The 18,844-nt window shown below is 39.3% G+C and overlaps 1 protein-coding gene and 1 pseudogene across 1 annotated transcript; one reads left to right on the forward strand and one right to left on the reverse strand.

The window, feature by feature from the left end:
• Nucleotides 1-11,145: 11,145 nt before the first annotated feature.
• Nucleotides 11,146-12,082, forward strand: LOC100579315 (annotated as a pseudogene).
• Nucleotides 12,083-13,798: 1,716 nt separating this feature from the next.
• Nucleotides 13,799-14,782, reverse strand: LOC100605713 (olfactory receptor 9G4). Its single transcript, XM_003275295.1, has one exon. It carries the CDS (start codon nucleotides 14,780-14,782, stop codon nucleotides 13,799-13,801), a length of 984 nt encoding a protein of 327 aa, XP_003275343.1.
• Nucleotides 14,783-18,844: the final 4,062 nt, after the last annotated feature.

Consider the following 18,844-nt stretch of genomic DNA (forward strand, 5'->3'; position numbering starts at 1 on the left):
AACAGGAACACTTTTACACTGTTGGTGGGACTGTAAACTAGTTCGACCATTGTGGAAGTTGGTGTGGCGATTCCTCAGGGATCTAGAACTAGAAATACCATTTGACCCAGCCATCCCATTACTGGGTATGTACCCAAAGGATTATAAATCATGCTGCTATAAAGACACATGCACACATATGTTTATTGCAACACTATTCACAATAGCAAAGACTTGGAACCAACCCAAATGTCCAACAACGATAGACTGGATTAAGAAAATATGGCACATATACACCATGGAATACTATGCAGCCATAAAAAATGATGAGTTCATGTCCTTTGTACGGACATGGATGAAGCTGGAAACCGTCATTCTCAGCAAACTATCACAAGGACAAAAAACCAAACACCACATGTTCTCACTCATAGGTGGGAATTGACCAATGAGAATACATGGACACAGGAAGGGGAACATCACACACTGGGGACTGTTGTGGGGTGGGGGGAGGGGGAGGGATAGCATTAGGAGATATACCTAATGCTAAATGACGAGTTAATGGGTGCAGCACACTAACATGGCACATGTATACCTATGTAACAAACCTGCACGTTGTGCACATGTACCCTAAAACTTAAAGTATAATAATAAAAAAATAAAAAAAGAATGTTTCTATGAAAAAAATTTATTCTGCCAATCTGTATTCACATTAAGTGCTAATATTGAGCTGTGAGGTACTGTTCCAGTCATCATGTTTATTGCTACCTAATGACTTTCTTTTCTTTATTGTGTTATTGTTTTAAAGGACCTGTGAATTTTATGCTTTCAAGATATTCTATTCTGGTGCATATCAACCTTTTGTTTCAAGATTTAGAAATCCTTTTAGCATTTCTAGTCTGGTAGTGACAAGTTTCCTCAACTTTTGTTTGTTTGAGAACGACTTTATTTCTCCTTCATTCATGAAACTTAGTTTTGCTGGATAAAAAATTCTTGGCTGACCATTATTCTGTTTAAGGAAGCCAAAGATAGACCCCAATCTCTCCTAGCTTATAAGGTTTCTGCTGAGAAGTCTGCTATTAATCTGATAGGTTTGTTTTATAGGTTACTTGATGTGATGCGTTTTTTTCTCACTGCTGTTAGAATTCTTTCCTTTACATTGACTTTAGATAGCATGCTGACTAAATGCCTTGGTGATTACCTTTTGCAGTGAATTCCCCAGGAGTTCTTTAAGCTTCTTGTGTTTGGTTGCCTAAATGTCTTGCAAGGCCAGGGAAGTTTTCCTCAATTATTCCTCCAAATAAGGTTTCCAAACTTTTTGCCTTTCCTTCTCACTCAGGAACACAAATTATTTTTAGGTTTGGATGTTTTACATAATCTTATATTTCTTGTAGACTTTGTTGATTTCTTTTTATTCTTTTTTCTTTAGTTTTGTCTGATTGGGTTAATTCAAATCCTTGCTTCAAATTCTGAAATTCTTTCTTCTACATTGTCTAGTCTATTATTAAAATTTTCTACTGAATTTTGTAATTCCTTAAATATGTCTTCAATTTTCAACAGTTCTGATTGTTTTTTCTTCAAAGTATCTATCTGTTTAGAAAACTTTTCAGTTGTATTCTTGTTTTAAAAATTAATTTATACTTTTTTTACCTTTTTCATGTAAATCCTTGAGTAGCTTAATAATCAACCTTTTGAATTCTTCATCTGGTATATCAAAAATTTCATCGTGGTTTGGATCCATTGCTAGAGAGCTTGTGTGATCTCTTGCGAGTGTTATAGAACTCTGGTTTTTTTTAAACATTACCAGAATTACTTTTCCGGTTTCTTCTCAGTTGGGTAGACTATTTCTTCTAATTATTTTTTAACTTATTTTTTATTTGTGCTTTATTTTTTGTTTCTTTTTTATGCCCTTGGGGATGACTTTACTGTTCATAGTTTATTATTGTGATTTAGTTCAACTCTGAAAGTTTTAAAGGTGGAAGAGTATATGATTCCTTGGTTATACAGTCTTTGTACAGTGGCTTTCTCAGATGCTGTTTGTAGTAGCAATGTTCTCAGTGTTTGAGCAAGTTCACTGTATCCTGTGGGGCTGAATGACAGAGGTCTCATGAAGCTTATCTTGTTCCCCAGTAATGTGCATTTATTTATTCCCGCAGTACTTTATTAACTGAATTGAACCGTTCAGGCTTCAGGCCAGCAGGAGGTGTTCATGGGTAAAAACCAGCTCTAGCTAAAGCAAGTGTGTAAATGCAATACCAAGTGGTAGGCAGAGGTCCCAGCTCTGACAGAGACAGCTGGGGAAGCCCTCACTGAAACACAGTGAAATCTTTACAGAGGGTAGGGAGGGAGCCACCTTAGCTCTCCTACCAGGCCAGCAAGAAACAGATCCACCTCCCAGTCACATGAGTCACAAACTGTACGTAGTGTTCTGGTTATTCAGATCAGACCAGCACCTCTTTTCATCTGCAGGAATGCTGATATTGCATGTAGAGAGGGACTGTGACTCTCCCTCTCAGGCAGCCTGAACCTGGAGGGCACTCCTCCTGTGGGGATGAAATTACCCTGAAGTGTTCCAGAAACGCTACAGGTGCACCCTCACTGAACTCCCTTGGGAGAAGCCCCAGCTGTGTCCACAGTGGTGAGTGAGAGGGAGAAGAAGTACCCTTCTTCAACACTTCACAATCACCAGGGCTGCCTGACCGTTGAGGCAGAGCTACAGATTTTCCCCACTGAGCCAAGCACTGCACTTGTTCCTCTGCTTAAATTTATCACAAGTAGAAAGTCTGAGACCCAAGGCCTGCCATCTGGATTCCTTTGTCTCGTGGGGTACTCTCTTGATGTGGTGCACTGCCTGTTCCCCTAAGATTAAGAGTCCCTCAGGGACAGACTACTGTGAATTCTGCTGCTTCTCTGGGTTTAGACATCCAGTGTGGCTGCTACACACCAGGCTGGTTCTGGGGAATGTCTGCAAGTGATCCAGCAATGTGACCTGTCCTCAAGTCTCCCAGCAGCAGGTATCAGCACAAGATCTGATGGCGTGGTAGGAGAGTGATGTAGACTCTGTAAGATCTGCTTGGTTATAAATAACTTTAGTGTTTTGGCTTTCTCAGATGCCAGTTGTAGTAGTAATTAGCAGGTCACATGGGCAGACACAAGACCTCCTGGTTAGCCAGGGTGATGCAGGCAATATTGATAGCTGAGGTCACACAAAAGTTTCATCCTTCCTGGGTGCTGTGTTGCTCTGCCTGCAGATGCCATAATGTGCTGTGTTGATTGGCCTCCACACAGGAGGTTGTGCACCAGCTGCAGTGGTAGCAGTGATATCTGTGCTTGCCTTATGTTACCCAGAGAAGGTACTCTGGTCTTTCAGGCAATGGGCATGGCCATAGACCTCCCAAAAGTCTCTGTTCTTTTATTCAGTTGTGAGGCTGGGTAGTGGGGCAAAGCTAGGTAAGGTCTGGGTCAGGCAAGTCTGCACCCTGGTTGCCCATGTATGGGCACAAGTAGCCAGCCCAATGAGGATTGGATGGCAGTTCCATGGCCACTAGGATGATGCTTCAGTGAGGAGTACAGCTGCTCCTGCTGAACAGAAGAGTCCACATGGGGAGTGGGGAGTAGCAAGTAGTATTAAGCCCCAACCAGCTCCCACATACATGGCAAGACAGGTCTCACACCTGCAGTATTCCACCTGTAGCAGGTACCTGGTTTACAGGCAGCTGGCACTAAGAACTCAAAATGACACAAGGCCATTCCTGAGGGAGACAAACCATAGCTATCAGACCATGTCCTTCCCATTTGTCCCATGAAGCAGGAACACCCAGCTCCTGCGCCCAAGGCTTTAGCAAACTTTCTACTTGTGCCTCAGTTCTGGACAAGGGGTTTCATCTCAGTTGGGAGCTTCTCTTAACCAGTGAGTGCCATGTGAGTTAGCTGGCTGACTTCTGCAAAGTCCTCTGTGCCGAAGAGGATCAGGAATGGCTTCCCCCATCCGCACTGGTGACTGGGAGTGCATGCAAAGCATGTCCTGATGCTGCTCCTTCTTATATACTCCCCATTGCTCAGTACGTCAGCTCCAGTGCTGGCTAGGCTTAAGGCCTTCCTCCGTGGCCTGGATTGCCAAGTTTCCCAGTGGGAGTGCATACACCTGTTGCAGTTCCTGCCACCCTCGTGCTGGAGACTCACGGTTTTCCACCTGGCTCATGGTGTAGGCTGCAGCCACCACTTCTTTCAAAGGGCCTGTGGTTTCATTCAGTTTTCCCGTTAAGTTCCTGTGTTGCTTCTTGGAAGAAAGCTCATAGCATGTCTCTGCACTACTTGGTCTTTGCAAGTGGAAGAAGCACACTAACAAAACCTTCAGTCTACCATCTTGAAAAACTACTAACAAGGTAATTTTATATAAGAAAACCACTCAGTTAACAGCCAAAACAGAAAAAAGAAGAAAAAGAATAGACCTTCCTAAGCGATAGGGTATTCTCTGGCACTCTGCTCCTGGATTTAATCTGCACCATTGACTCTTTGGGTCTCTAAGCTGCCAGCCTGGAAGTGCTCCAGCAGCTCTCCTTGGTCTCAAATCTCCTAGGCCACACTGCAGATTTAGACTTGACAGGCTTCAAAATTAATCTGTACACACACACACAAACACACACACACACATCACACACACATATATGCACACATTCTATTGGTTCTACTTTTCTGAAGAATCCAGACTAATGCAACCACTAAGAGTTGTGCATTTTTCAAATATTTTGCTTATAACTTGGAAGATACAGCTATTTTTACTAAACAAACATTATTAAACTAGCCTTAATTACCAAAGAGTTGACAAAGATTATTCTATTTTAGGCTGAGTTTATAGTTTTATAACCTTTGGGTCAAACCCCAACACCCTAAAACATCTAGCAAAGACAAATATAAAACTCTACCAGTACAACTCGGCAAAAACATATGTTGACAATTTACTGATAATTTTAAAACCAGTTTATTTATTAAAGATGTACTTAAGTCACGTGAACTAAAAAGCATTTGGGTTATTACACATTTTTAATGAGTGCTCATTTATCTAAGCTATGTGAATAGAATTCCTTAAGAAATTTGCTGCAGGGCACAGTGGCTCACACCTGTAATCCCAGAACTTTGGGAGGCCAAGGAAGGCAGATCACGAGGTCAGGAGTTCAAGACCAGCCTGACCAATTGGCATGGTGAAACCCCATCTCTGCTAAAAATACAAAAATTAGCCAGGAGTGCTGGCAGCATGCTCCTGTAATCCCAGGAGGGTTACTCAGTAGGCTGAGACAGGAGAATCGCTTAAACTCGGGAGGCAGAGGTTGCAGTGAGCTGAGATAGTGCCACTGCAGTCCACTCTGGGTGACAGAGTAAGACTCCGTCTCAAAAAATAAAAAATAAAAATAAGAAATTTTTTGCCAACTATGCCAGTTTTTACCACGTAGAAACAACGTGCCACATAATACATGTTCATACACATATACACACCTAAACACATATATGCACACACAAAGATGTGATAACTTTCATCAATATGTAATCTAATGAAGGCCGCAGACCAAAATTTTGGGTGAAGCAATTCATGTAGTAGCTTGGGTTTTATTGTTGTTTGTTGGTTTGTTTGTTTTTCTTAGCCTCTTTAACATTTCTATTTTATTTATTCAGTCTCAAATGAGTTTAGAGTTAAATTTTCAATTGTTTACATTGTAGCTAGAACTGGTTGAATTGTATTAGAATTCAACCTAAATTGAATTGTCTACCTACCTAAAGTGCAGGTCTCTAAAAAGAGTTTAAATAATGAACATTTGAGCTCTGAATTTTTCTTGATATAGCATTGCTTGTCAATTTTAAAATATGCATAAGCATGGGCCATAAAATGTGGCTAGCTGGAGTCCCAAAAACCTGTCATGCCTTTATGTTTAAAAAACCCATTCTGTTTCTTACTCATCTCTTGAGAGCAAAGAAAATATTATGATTCCTATCAGGAAATGTCAGGAGTTTAGAGCAGTGTTTTAGATGGTAGCAATTGCACTAATGGCTTTTAATTAGCCTTTCTGCACCCACCACTTAGGACATATTTTTGCTTTCAGAATATTTTTTTAAAAAGCAAGAGAAAAGAATCAAACCAAATCAAAAGAAATCAAGATAAGAGTGTGCATAAAAATTTCAACCTCGGCATAGAGATCAAACAAAATATTCAACTAGGCACAGAGACCAAAAGTGAATTCACCGCAAAAGACATGCCTTATAGATAGAATGTAAATTCTGTAGAACCAGAGTACTCAGTCCAGAAAGACACATGTCTTTACACCAGAAAAGAGATACCACAAAAGACAAAAAGTATAGTCCCTTATTAGGCGACTTTATAAAAAAATAGATCCTGACTAATATAAAAAAGCCTCTACTAAAAGAGGCAGGCTCAGCCTAAGAGAAGACTCATCAGGGCAGAAAAGTGAGCCAAGGAAGTGGAAGAAAGCATGAAGGCCTCAAGCGGACACTGCACATCAGTTCAAGAATCACCAGTTTCTTTGGATCATTATCTTTTTCGGGTTCTAGTTCTGACACCATGTATTTCAACCTAAATAACAAACACAGAGAGGCTATCTAAAAGAAAAATAGGTTTATGTGAGAATAGAGTGTTGCTGTGGGAATACAAATGCCACAGTAAACTGTATGCATATTCCAGGAGATAATGGAAGACAAATATTTTTTTTAAATGAGAATTATGTGATTATTTTGAAATAATAATCTTTGGCTACAAAGATTGATGACAAGGGCGATGCCTGTTTTTTTTTTTTGTTGTTGTTGTTGTTGTGTTGTTGTTTGTTGGTTTTGCTGAAACACGCAGAGAATTTTTATTTATCACAAATGTTAATACTTATATTTACTTGCAGAACAGAGTCTCAGAGAGATATGCAGGCAAGGTATTAGTAGGGTTCAAGGGTTTCACACAACATTTAGTACACAGTAGGTTGCTCACTAAGGACTTGTCATATTTTGCTCAAATGCCAACTTTTGGTACCTTAGGTTGTCAATTAGCCATTTTTTATATAGATGACTTTTTGGATAATTGTCATACTACATTTTTACCAGTTAAGGATTTCAGTCCATATTTTATTATTTTTTTCAATCATAGTTCAAGGCAAGGAAGTAAGAGCCCCATCCCCGCTCCCATCCAGACAACAGAATAGTATTCTTATTAGAAGTTCCTAAGACAGAGCAATTCCAGCACGCGAATTGTGATGGGACATAGCCAGGAAGATGAGAAAGTGTAGCCATCATCCAGGGGTAATATATTCCATCTCTGTTGCTCCTTGCAGCCTGCAGGTCCTCTTCAGCGCCCTCTCCACTAAACGCCTTAATATGTAGGATCCTCATCTGTTTCACAATGGTGCCTTTAGCAGATTCTCCAGCACCCGGCAGTAGCAGGCGGTCCGTGGCCCAGTCGATGCTTGGCTGGACAGGCAGTTTCTGGGCAGATGTCTTTGCAGAAGTACTCTTTTTGTGTAAAGTTGTGATGACCTTTATGCAAGGGTGTGGCTTTTGCAGTCTTTTGTGATAGTTTTATCAGGCATACAAGCATGAGAAACCTCTCTTAATTGCCTTCGCTGGCTCTTTTTGTCACTTTTTAAATTATTTTTTATGTATGTATGTATGTATTTATTTATTAATTATAGAGACATGGTCCCACTGCATTGCCCACACTGTTTATGAACTCCTGGGCTCCAGAGACCCTCCCGCCTTAGCCTCCATAAGTTCTGGGATTAAAGGCATGAACCACCATGCCCAGCCATATTTGTCACTTGTTTTTATTTAACACTAGTGACTTCATTTTGATTCTGGAAACTTTTATAAATGCAACTGATATTCATTTTAGTATTTCTCAACATAGTCTACAGACAACCCACATTACAAGCGCTGGGGCTGCTTTAATGAAAGCAGATTCCTGGGGGCTGACCTGCAACCTCCTAAGTTAGAAACACTGGGGCGCTCTTAGGTGCAAAGAATTTGAGAACCATTTGTTACTTGAGTGTTTATAACATGCTAGGCACTGTATGTAGTCCTTACTTGAGTAAACTCCTTTACAACAACCCTAAGAAGAGATGAATTATCTCTATCTTACATATGAAGAAATTGAGGCTTTACATTGTTGACTAGTGATGGAGAACTTGAATCCTTCTCAGTTGTTGAAAGACAAATGCTTTTTCGAGGATATCCCATCTGTCTCTAGTGTGAGCAGTCAGCTCTGATTTCTTAGGCATGCTTCCTAAACGTCATGACATATAATGACAGGCAATCTGTTGCTCAGATGAAAAACAATTTCTTCAAAGACACTCCATTTGGGAAAACAAATATTTGTTTAGGCTGACTATATTGTGGACTGATTTCTTTGTTTGTCCCTGCACCTGTCTGCAAAAAACACAAATGACCTGGGATTGCTGGTGCTGGGAAATGCATGTGGAATACCAAACAATTCTGTAGTGGTTTTAGGGTATAATGACATCATTAGAGGATACCCAGAACATCAATTCTCTTGACTTGTTTCTCTTCTGAGTTGGGGTTACCCATTTGTTTATTCCATAAATATTTATTGTATATCTATTTTATGCCAGGTACTATTCTAAGCAGTGGCGATATGTAACATGCAAAAGAAACAAAAATCCTTGCTCTATTCTATGGGCTTCTATCTCGCTTTACCCCAGTGATCCAGTAAAAAAAAAGTAAATACAGAGCATACTGCCACAGGTAATTTGACCATTTAGCAACATTTTCCAGTTATTTTGTATTTCTTTACACAATTCCTAGAAAAGCCTATGAAGACTCATAAAGTAAAATGCAAAGTTTTGAAGTAGTGGAGTCTCAATAAATGAAAACATCCTTTAAAGAGTGGTTGTTTATTTTATGTTCAATATGTTTTATTCAATTATGGTCATTATACCTTTAATATGAAATTGTCTAAAATGCATCCAGTGGAAACTTCTTCAAGCTAGTTTCTGGGTCGTTTAAACATGTCCCTATAATTTCTGAATATTTTCTTAGTTTCTGCCACAAGATGTCCCAGACTCATCTTATGCAATCCTTGACCAAAACTTGGGAGTTTCAAGGAGTTCTGGGTCCTTTCAGTGGAAAAATCGTATTTAGTTACCAAAACTTGTGTTTTGTGTGTGCTCATAGCTGCTGGGTTTTCTTTTTCTTTTTTTTTTTTCTTTATTTTACTTTAGGTTCTGGGATACATGTGCAGAACGTGCAGGTTTGTCTTACCCAGGAATACATGTGTCATGGTGGTTTGCTGCACCTATCAACCTGTCATCTAGGTTTTAAGCCCCGCATGCATTAGGCATTTGTCCTAATGCACTCCCTCCCCTTGCCCTCCAACCCCCAACAGGCCCCAGCGTGTGATGTTCCCCTTTCTGTGTCCATGTGTTCTCGTTGTTCAACTCCCACTTATGAGTGAGAACATGTGGTGTTTGGTTTTCTCTTCCTGTGTTAGTTTACTGACAATGATGGCTTCCAGCTTCATTCATGTCCCTGCAAAGAACATGAGCTCATTCTTTTTTATGGATACATAGTAGTCCATGGTGTATATGTGTCACATTTTCTTTATCCAGTCTACCATTGATGGGCATCTCTTAAGTGTGTGGTTGGATTTATTATTATCACAAAGATAAGAGGACTACTGGATATTTAGTATTTAGTAGACAAGTATGAACACATCCTGCATCCATAAGGACAGCCCTATGCTAAGAAAAATGTTGCACTCCCTACATCCAAACTCCCGATGCCTATTTGTGCATTAGAAAATATTGTTATAGTTACATCAGTTTGAAATCTACTCTGCTCTACAGACAAAGAAAACATATTTTGCAAGGTTCTCCTACATAACGATTTAATAAAACCAAGGAAAGATTGTCATTTATTTTGTTTGGAACTTTGTCAAAACTTGACCAACTTGTCAGGAAAATATCAGCAATGTCAATGTGACTCCTGATATTTGAGTCACCAACACATTAATGACGATTCTACATGTGTTGATTTTACTACCTATATCTCACCAAGTGATCCAGCATTTATATATTGAATATTCAAATTATTTTATAATAAATCCTATATTATAATTATTTCATATAATAATTGTATTATGAATTATTTTTCTTTTATATCTCTTTTACATCAGACTTAGGATAGCTTACATACACATGTATATATGTTTATACTTAGGTTACATTAACTACACATATTATTTCAAGAATCTAAAGGAAGCATTTCTAAATGTTTGTTTGACAAGATTTTTCCAATGTGATAGCATTCAGAACTATTGCTATAGACAATATCCACTTGGGATAACTGTCCTTTTAAGAACCATGTCCACGGCTACTTATAGAGGCTGAGAGGTAATGCTGAGTCTCAACATTTTATACCCCAAATACTCATAAAAACATCACACATTTTTTACTTGGCAGAAACAGATAAATTCATTGGTCTTTACCTGAGCTTCACGCTAATTCTCAACCTGATTCCTTCCCTGGAATTTATGACAAATGTACCAAAGACTCCTACAGAGTAACTAAGCAGATAATTTTTTCTGTGATTGTGGAAAAATACATCTTTATCACCTTCTAAACCATAGGGACCTTTCCAGTTTTCACAGGCTCTGAACAATTTGTCCATCCATATCTAGGAACAGAAAAAGGATATTTTTTCTCTCAGTGCCTAAATTAGATGAGCTCTTTCCTAGTTTGTTTTTATCCCATCATCTAGTTTTATTTTGTTATTAGCATTTAACATTAATTGACACTGTACTTATTTGTTTTTTATGTAACTCTACCTTCTAAAATAAAAGCTCAGTAGGACAGGAGTGAGCCCTATCATCTTCACCGCTATATCCCACTGTCTGGAATAGCACGCAGGACTCAATAAATATTTTGTTTTACAAGAAAAAATTAATAAACATTTCAATTAAGGCTTTTCTGTTATTAAATGCATTTTATTGCAATAAACATATTGAAGCTCAGAAAACTCCCATCACCTGCCCAAAGCAGCCAAAATTTCGGCTTAGTGTTGATTATATGTCAGGTGCTTAGCACAGAAAATGCCATCATTTGGTATTGGTTGAGGCAATTAAACTCTTTTCTACTCTGTTTGTAGGCGTAATATACATAAGCCATGCAGAGGAGCAATCACACAGCAACTAAGTTCATCCTGCTGGGCTTCACCACAGACCCAGGGATGCAGCTGGGCCTCTTCGTGGTGTTCCTGGGTGTGTACTGTCTGACTGTGGTAGGAAATAGCACCCTCATCGTGTTGATCTGTAATGACTCCCGCTTCCACACACCCATGTATTTTTTCATTGGAAATCTGTCATTTCTGGATCTCTGGTATTCTTCTGTCTATACCCCAGGTCACTACTCCTAGTGACCTGCATCTCTGAAGACAAAAGCATCTCCTTTGCTGGCTGCCTGTGTCAATTGTTCTTCTCTGCCGGGCTGGCCTATAGTGAGTGCTACCTGCTGGCTGCCATGGCTTATGACCGCTACGTGGCCATCTCCAAGCCCCTGCTTTATGCTCGGGCCATGCCAAGGAGATTGTGCATCTGTTTGGTTTTATATTCCTATACTGGGGGTTTTGTCAATGCAATAATATTAACCAGCAACACATTCACATTGGATTTTTGTGGTGATAATGTCATTGATGACTTTTTCTGTGATGTCCCACCCCTGGTGAAGCTGGCATGCAATGTGAGAGAGAGCTACCAGGCTGTGCTGCACTTCCTGCTGGCCTCCAATGTCATCTCCCCTATGTGCTCATCCTTGCCTCTTACCTCTCCATCATCACCACCATCCTGAGTATCCACTCGACTCAGGGCCGCATCAAAGCCTTCACATGCTCCTCCCACCTGATCTCCGTTACCTTATACTACGGCTCCATTCTCTACATCTACTCTCGGCCAAGTTCCAGCTACTCCCTCTAGAGAGACAAAATGGTTTCTACCTTTTATACTGTGCTGTTCCCCATGTTGAATCCCATGATCTACAGTCTGAGGAATAAAGACGTGAAAGAAGCTCTGAAAAAATTCTTCAAGTCAGCATAATCCAAAGTCTGAACTGACATAATGTTCTCAAATCAATGCTAAGTGATAACAAACTGCTCAGAGAGGTTACAGAACTGGATTTTTATTTCTTTTTTACCATTGAACAAAATTCAACAGGAAAAATTGTGTTTCTTTGTATTTTGTTTGTTTGTTATGATTTTGAGATCAGACTATAATATATACTACAGTATTGTAGATTCAATTGAATATTGATACAGATTTTAAAATTCAGTATCTCCGATTAATGCAAAATGGAAGAGTAATACTTCTGACATCCTAAGTAAAATTAAATTTTACTTTGTTCTTTCCCATAATATTCACCCAATTATTTTTCCTACATTGTGAGTATTATGGAGATGAAAAGAAAACATAATATGGATCTTTGATATTTGCGGGATATACCCCAAATCCTTCTAGTCAAGTACTCGAACAGCTTCCTTTGTGATAGAGGAATAAGAATGTTAAGATTATTTTGATGGAAAGAGGCAGGATGTGTTGGAAAATAAATACAGCTGAAGAGAAAGATGAGAAATGTCAAAGTAAAGACAAATGAAATGGCTACAACTATTTGTCCTAAATTTTTAAAATTTAATTAATTTTTTAAATGTGTTCATTCCAGCAAATGTTATAACCTTTCTTTAACAAAGTGCTAATCTCTAAGCTGCAAGCTTGTGATTTGAGAACTGTAACCATTAATCCTTAACTTGCCATCTTCTAAAGGCTACTAGATGAAATATCAACCCAACCTGCCATCACAAGAGAGTTCAGTTATGGAGTTTATATCAGGGTTTAGGGAATTGGGCTCAAGGCCAAGGCTAGTTTCCATGTGGTTACAACATGTTTGATTTTTCAGGGTTTCAGGCATTGACCTAAACAAGTTTATCAGTTCTTAGGAATGTTCAAGGCCCAGGCTGGGTTCAGGCCAGGGACAAACATGCAGCTTCTGTCTTTTGGTCAGGACAAAGGAAAAAGAAAGGTAACTAGGAAACGGTGGTTACTGTTGTTGTTCATTTGTTTCATTTTGTTTAATGTTGTCACATCGCTGTGTGACCTGAGAGAGAGTACTGTGGAGTACTCACTCCTTGTAAGAGAGAAGACTCTTTTAGGATGATACGCAATTCTAAAGACACACATTTATTCATTAATTTTGAGATAGATTTTTGTTGTCGTTGTTTGTAATCTGAACAACTCTTAAACATCTTCCTAATATTCTCTTTATGTAGAAGGCATGAGGTTTACAAAGATACTCCCTATATGCTCAATTAGAGCTTTCTGAAGAAATTTTGAGGAAATGATTTTCTTAAAATAAATATTTGTAAAATCTTGGGCATATTTCCAGAAGTCTCACCCTTTCAGGTATTCTTGTAACCTAGTAAAGATTGCTTACCAAGCTTCAAAGTCAAACTATATTCATTAAACCACGTAATTTATTTTGTTCGCCAAGATCTCCCAAAGGCAGCAAACACAATGAAATCTATGAAAGACTTAATACTGCCAAGGCAAAATACCATATAGTAGAATGTCAAACAACCCAATATTATAAGTTTTAAATATTACTTTGTTTTGTTTACATCATAACAAACTAATAACAAAGAGTCATGTGGTCAATGTCTTAATGTTTTAAATATGACTCACTGAATTTAATTGAACTACAGAAATGCAAATGAACATATTTATAAGCCAATAATCTGGAAAATTCAATAACAGCATTTGCAAAGAGAATAACCTTCATGTTTGTGGTCGTATAGTCTGTGTTGCTTTCCTGAAGGCCTCTTTGATATCTTTGTTTCTCAAGCTATAGATGAGAGGGTTGAGCAGTGGGTTGATCACAGTGTAAAACAGAGCAGCTACTTTGTCCCTCTCTAGGGAGTAGGTGGAACTAGGCCTTGAATACATAAACAACAATGATCCATAGAACAGCATGACTGAGATGAGGTGGGAAGCACAGGTGGAGAATGCCTTGCGTCTTCCTGAAGCTGAGTGGATTCTCAGGATAGCCAGGACGATGTTGACATAGGAAATCAGGATAGCAAGAATGCTGGAGAGGACTGTGAAGCCCACCACACCAAGCAGGACTTTTTCATAGACCCTGGTGTCTGTACAGGACATTTTTACCAATGGTGGTGCATCACAGAAAAAGTGGTCAATGATATTTTTACCACAAAAATGCAGGCGGAATGTATTGGCAGTATGGGCTATGGCGTTCAAAAATCCTCCTATGTAGGAGCCAGCAACAAGCCCAGTACAGAGGGCAGTGGACATGGTACCTGAATAAAGCAATGGGTTACAAATTGCTGCATGGCGGTCATATGCCATGGCTGCCAGGAGATAGCATTCAGTGTAGGCTACAACACAGGAAAAAAACAGCTGAGCCCCACATCCAGCCAAGGAAATGCGCTTATCTTCTGAGACACAACTGGCCAGGATTTTGGGGGTATACACAGAGGTATACCAGAAATCCAAAAAAGACAGATTGCCAATGAAAAAGTACATAGGAGTATGCAAGTGGGAATCAATTCGGATTAAGATAACCAAGGTCATGTTTCCTGACAAGGTTATCAAATAGAGCATCAGAAACACTCCAAATAGAATCGGCTGCCACTGGGGTTCTGCTGACAAACCCAACAAGATGAATTCAGTCAGGATGGTGCGATTTCCCACTTCCATGTCCACAGATGTGAAAGCCTGACTACCACGAGAAGGGAAAAGCATCACTTAGTGATTTTTCTATTGACACAAGTTGACAAGGGTATCAATTAAATCAACAATTACTAAGAAGCTTGTAGATTTTTCTCCCTTCCTATCTAGAATTATAAGACTTCAGTCCGTGATTTGGAAAAATTACTGGAATTGGAGTCAAAAATAATTTGAAAAATCGGAATTTTATTTATTAACTATTTAATACAGGACAAGACCCATATTCTCATAAAACATGAAAAAAAATGAAACTCACAAGGATAACTAATTACTTCTACTTTTTCTGTTTGTTTGTTTTTTTGAGACGGAATCTCACTCTGTCACCCAGGCTGGAGTACAGTGGCATGATCTCCATTCACTGCAACCTCTGCCTCCTAGGTTCAAGCAATTCTCCTGCCTCAGCCTCCCGAGTAGCTGGGACTACGGGTGCCTACCACCACACCCGACTCTACTAAAAACGGCGTTTTACCATGTTGGCAAGGCTCGTCTCGAACTCCTGACCTCAGGTGATCCACCTGCCTCAGCCTCCCAAAGTGCTGGGATTACAGGCATGAGCCGTTGCACCTGGCCGACTAGTAACTTCTTGACAGACTTTCTGACTGAGTAAGGAAAACATTCATAAAAATAACACAGCCTAATATTGGGTACATTAGTGGGCACTCAACAAATGTCACTATCTTTCTATAAGTTATTGAAAACTTCTTACGTGTCAAGTAAGAAGTATTTATATTGTTAAGTATCAGATTATTAAAGCTGCTATTTATATTTCAAATATAAATACATTATGACCATGTACCAGTTACTATTCTAAGTCTTATACTTAACCCCTTGAGTCTTGGATGGCGTGGTGGTTTGCTTTGGCCAATAGATTGAAAGATAGGCAGCTCCATGTGGATTCAAAGCCTGGATTTCAAGAGGCTTTTTATGTTTCTCTTCTCACTTTTAAAATCCTACCACCACCATGTAAATAAGCCTGTGTTAGTTTGCTGGATGAGACATCTGGCTGCGCTCACTCTGTCACCCCAGCTGACTGCAAGTTGTCCCCCAAACATGCAGGTGGGGCCCTTCTATATGATCCAGCCTACAGTGGCGCTAAGAGCTACCCACAGACATGAGCAAGCCCAGGTGAGAAAAGACAGGTCTGGCATAGGCAGAATTGCCCAAGTGATATGGCATCTGAGTTCAAAACCAGATCTTCTTACTTGGTAGTTCCACAATCTGGGAAAAGTATCTTAACAATTCCCCACCTACATGTATTTACCTCCAAAAGGGTGAGAAAACATCCGTGTTAAGAAAACAGCCCATTTTCTGGACAGAAAATCAATCTACAAAATTTTAATTATCATTATTCTGAGTGGGAGGATAATTATCTGACTTAATTATAAATTCTGAGCTTGTAAAACATAAATAAATAAATAAGACTAAGTTTATACAAATAAGCAATTTCAGCCAGAAGAGTGGTATCATCCAGTATCTTGCTAAAATCCTAGAATTTAATATTTTTGTCAACTCTTCCCATGTAACTTGGCAAAGGAGTTACAGGTTTTAGGATTGTGAGGCCCAATATTTGGTACATATCCCTGACACCACTCACTGTATGATTCAGGAAAGTAATTCCTCATCTCAGGAACACAATTCACCCATCTGAAAATTTTGGTTGATCCTATTCTCAGCACCAAACTTCCATGATTCCAATTTGCTAAAATCTCTTATAGAAATTGTTATGTGCCAGGTGCGGTGGATCACCCCTGTAATACCAGCACTTTAGGAGGCTGAGGCAGGAGGATCACTCGAGGCCAGGAGTTCAGGACCAGCCTGACCAACATCATAGCAAAATCCTGTCTCTACTAAAAATCAGGCAGGTGTGGTGGTACATGGCTGTAATCCCAGCTACTTGGGAGGCTGAGGCAGGAGAATCGCTGAATCCAGGAGGCAGAGGTTGCAGTGAGCTGAGATTGCACCATTGCACTCCAGCATGGGTGACAGAGAGATACTCTGTCTAAAAAAGAAAAGAGAGAAGAAAGAAAGAAAGAAAGAAAGAAAGAAAGAAAGAAGGAAGGAAGGAAGGAAGGAAGGAAGGAAGGAGGAAGAAAGAAAGAAAGAGAAAGAGGAAAGAAGAAAGAAAGAAAGAAAGAAAGAAAGAAAGAAAGAAAGAAAGAAAGAAAGAAAGAAAGAAAGAAAGAAAGAAAGGAAAGAAAGGAAGAAAGAAAGAAAGAAGAAAAAGAAAAACTTTCATGAAACAATAGACAGCCTCACTTGTTGCAATACAGTGTGGCAGAGCAGATTAACAGTCCTTGTGTACACACGTATCTTGGGATACACAGGACATTACCACTGTCTTGGTTGACGTGAGAAATTAAATTTGCTGAAGACAACTGCACCCTTCTTTTCATCTCAAGATTTGCATCCACATTCTTGTGTCCTTAAAATACAATCCTATGAAGTTGTGCATATATTCTAAACACTGCATTTCTTAATTTCTTTATCTGCAAATAATTAATGGCTCAAATTTTTTGACTCATGAACCTCTTTGAGAACTTGATAAACTCAGCAATGATAATTCTCAAGTATGATTATGTACATATGTAAAAACACACAAAATTTTAATGGGTTCACAAACTCCCAAAAATCTATTAGTTTGCCGGTTATGATTTCAGATTTAAAAATTCTACTAATGGAAGATGGCTAAGTTCGGTCGGGTGTTAATATGCCGTAATAAGAGAGGAGTAATAGGTAATTAAAACTAACCATGTTTAAAGTTGAATTCCTAATCTTCAGTTCCAAAAATTGACTTTTTCATTCCCCATATTGGTTAATAAGATTCCACTCTTCCAGGATCTGAAGTCAAAAATTTGGAATCAATCTACCCTGTTTCTTTCCTATCTACTTTTCCATCTTTCAGAAAATTGTGATTTTCCTACCTTCAAAATGTATCCTGAATCTGACCACTTCTCCCCACCTCCACTGCTACCACTCTGTTCAAACCACTATGATCTACTGCCAAGAATATTGCCATCGCCTTCTAACTCATCTATACCCTTGTTCCCTATGGTATATTTTCAATATAACAGCCAGTGTAGGCCATTAAACAAATAAATAAGTTGCTTCTGTATTTAAAACCCTGTAAAGGCTCCCAATTTATTCCAAGTTAAAACCCATAATCTGTTTCTCCCTTACCTAAAGAATCTTATCTCCTAACACTCACCACACTGACCTCCTCCTTCCTTCTGCCCCAGCCTCGATGGCTTTCTCACTTTTTCTCAAATGTGCCGTCTCTGTCCCAGCATCAAAGATTTATTATTATTATTATTATTATTATTATACTTTAAGTTCTAGGGTACCTGACTGTCTGTTCCCTCTGCCTGGAACACTATTCTCCAGATGTTTTCATGGCTCACTCATTCATCTTCTTTAAGTTCCTTTCAAATGTCACATTCTGACAAAGGTACATACTAACCACTCCTTTTAAATTCCATGCCCCTTTCCCTCCAACAATCTTCATCCTTATTACCCTACTCCAATTCTACTGTGTTATCCCCCTCATCATTGTCATCCTCTAACTCCTTTTTATTAAACGAAATATTGCCTGCTTCTTCTCACCACAATGCAACATCTATATGGCAAAATATTTCTCTGTCTTGTTTATTGCTGTATCCCAGCACAAAGAACAGTTCCTAGTAATGAATTAGCACTCAGTAAATATTTCTGGAGTGAGTAATTGGTTAATTACCTTCATATCTTGAAGCTGGTTTAACAAAGTACTTTCTATTTCTTTTTTTTTTTTTCTTTGAGACGGAGTCTCACACTGTCACCCAGGCTAGAATGCAGTGGCACTATCTCCGCTCACAGCAACCTCTGCCTCCCAGGTTCAAGCGATTCTACTGCCTCAGCCTCCCAAGTAGCTGGGATTATAGACACCCACCACCATGCCTGGCTAATGTTTTGTATTTTTAGTAAAGACGGGGTTTCACTATGTTGGCCAGGCTGGTCTTGAACTCCTCACCTCTTGATCCGCCCTCCTCAGCCTCCCAAAGTGCTGGGATTACAGGCTTGGGCCACTGTGCCCGGCCAGTACTG

Source organism: Nomascus leucogenys, chromosome 4 (genome assembly GCF_006542625.1).
Source record: "Nomascus leucogenys isolate Asia chromosome 4, Asia_NLE_v1, whole genome shotgun sequence".
Lineage (NCBI taxonomy): Eukaryota > Metazoa > Chordata > Mammalia > Primates > Hylobatidae > Nomascus > Nomascus leucogenys.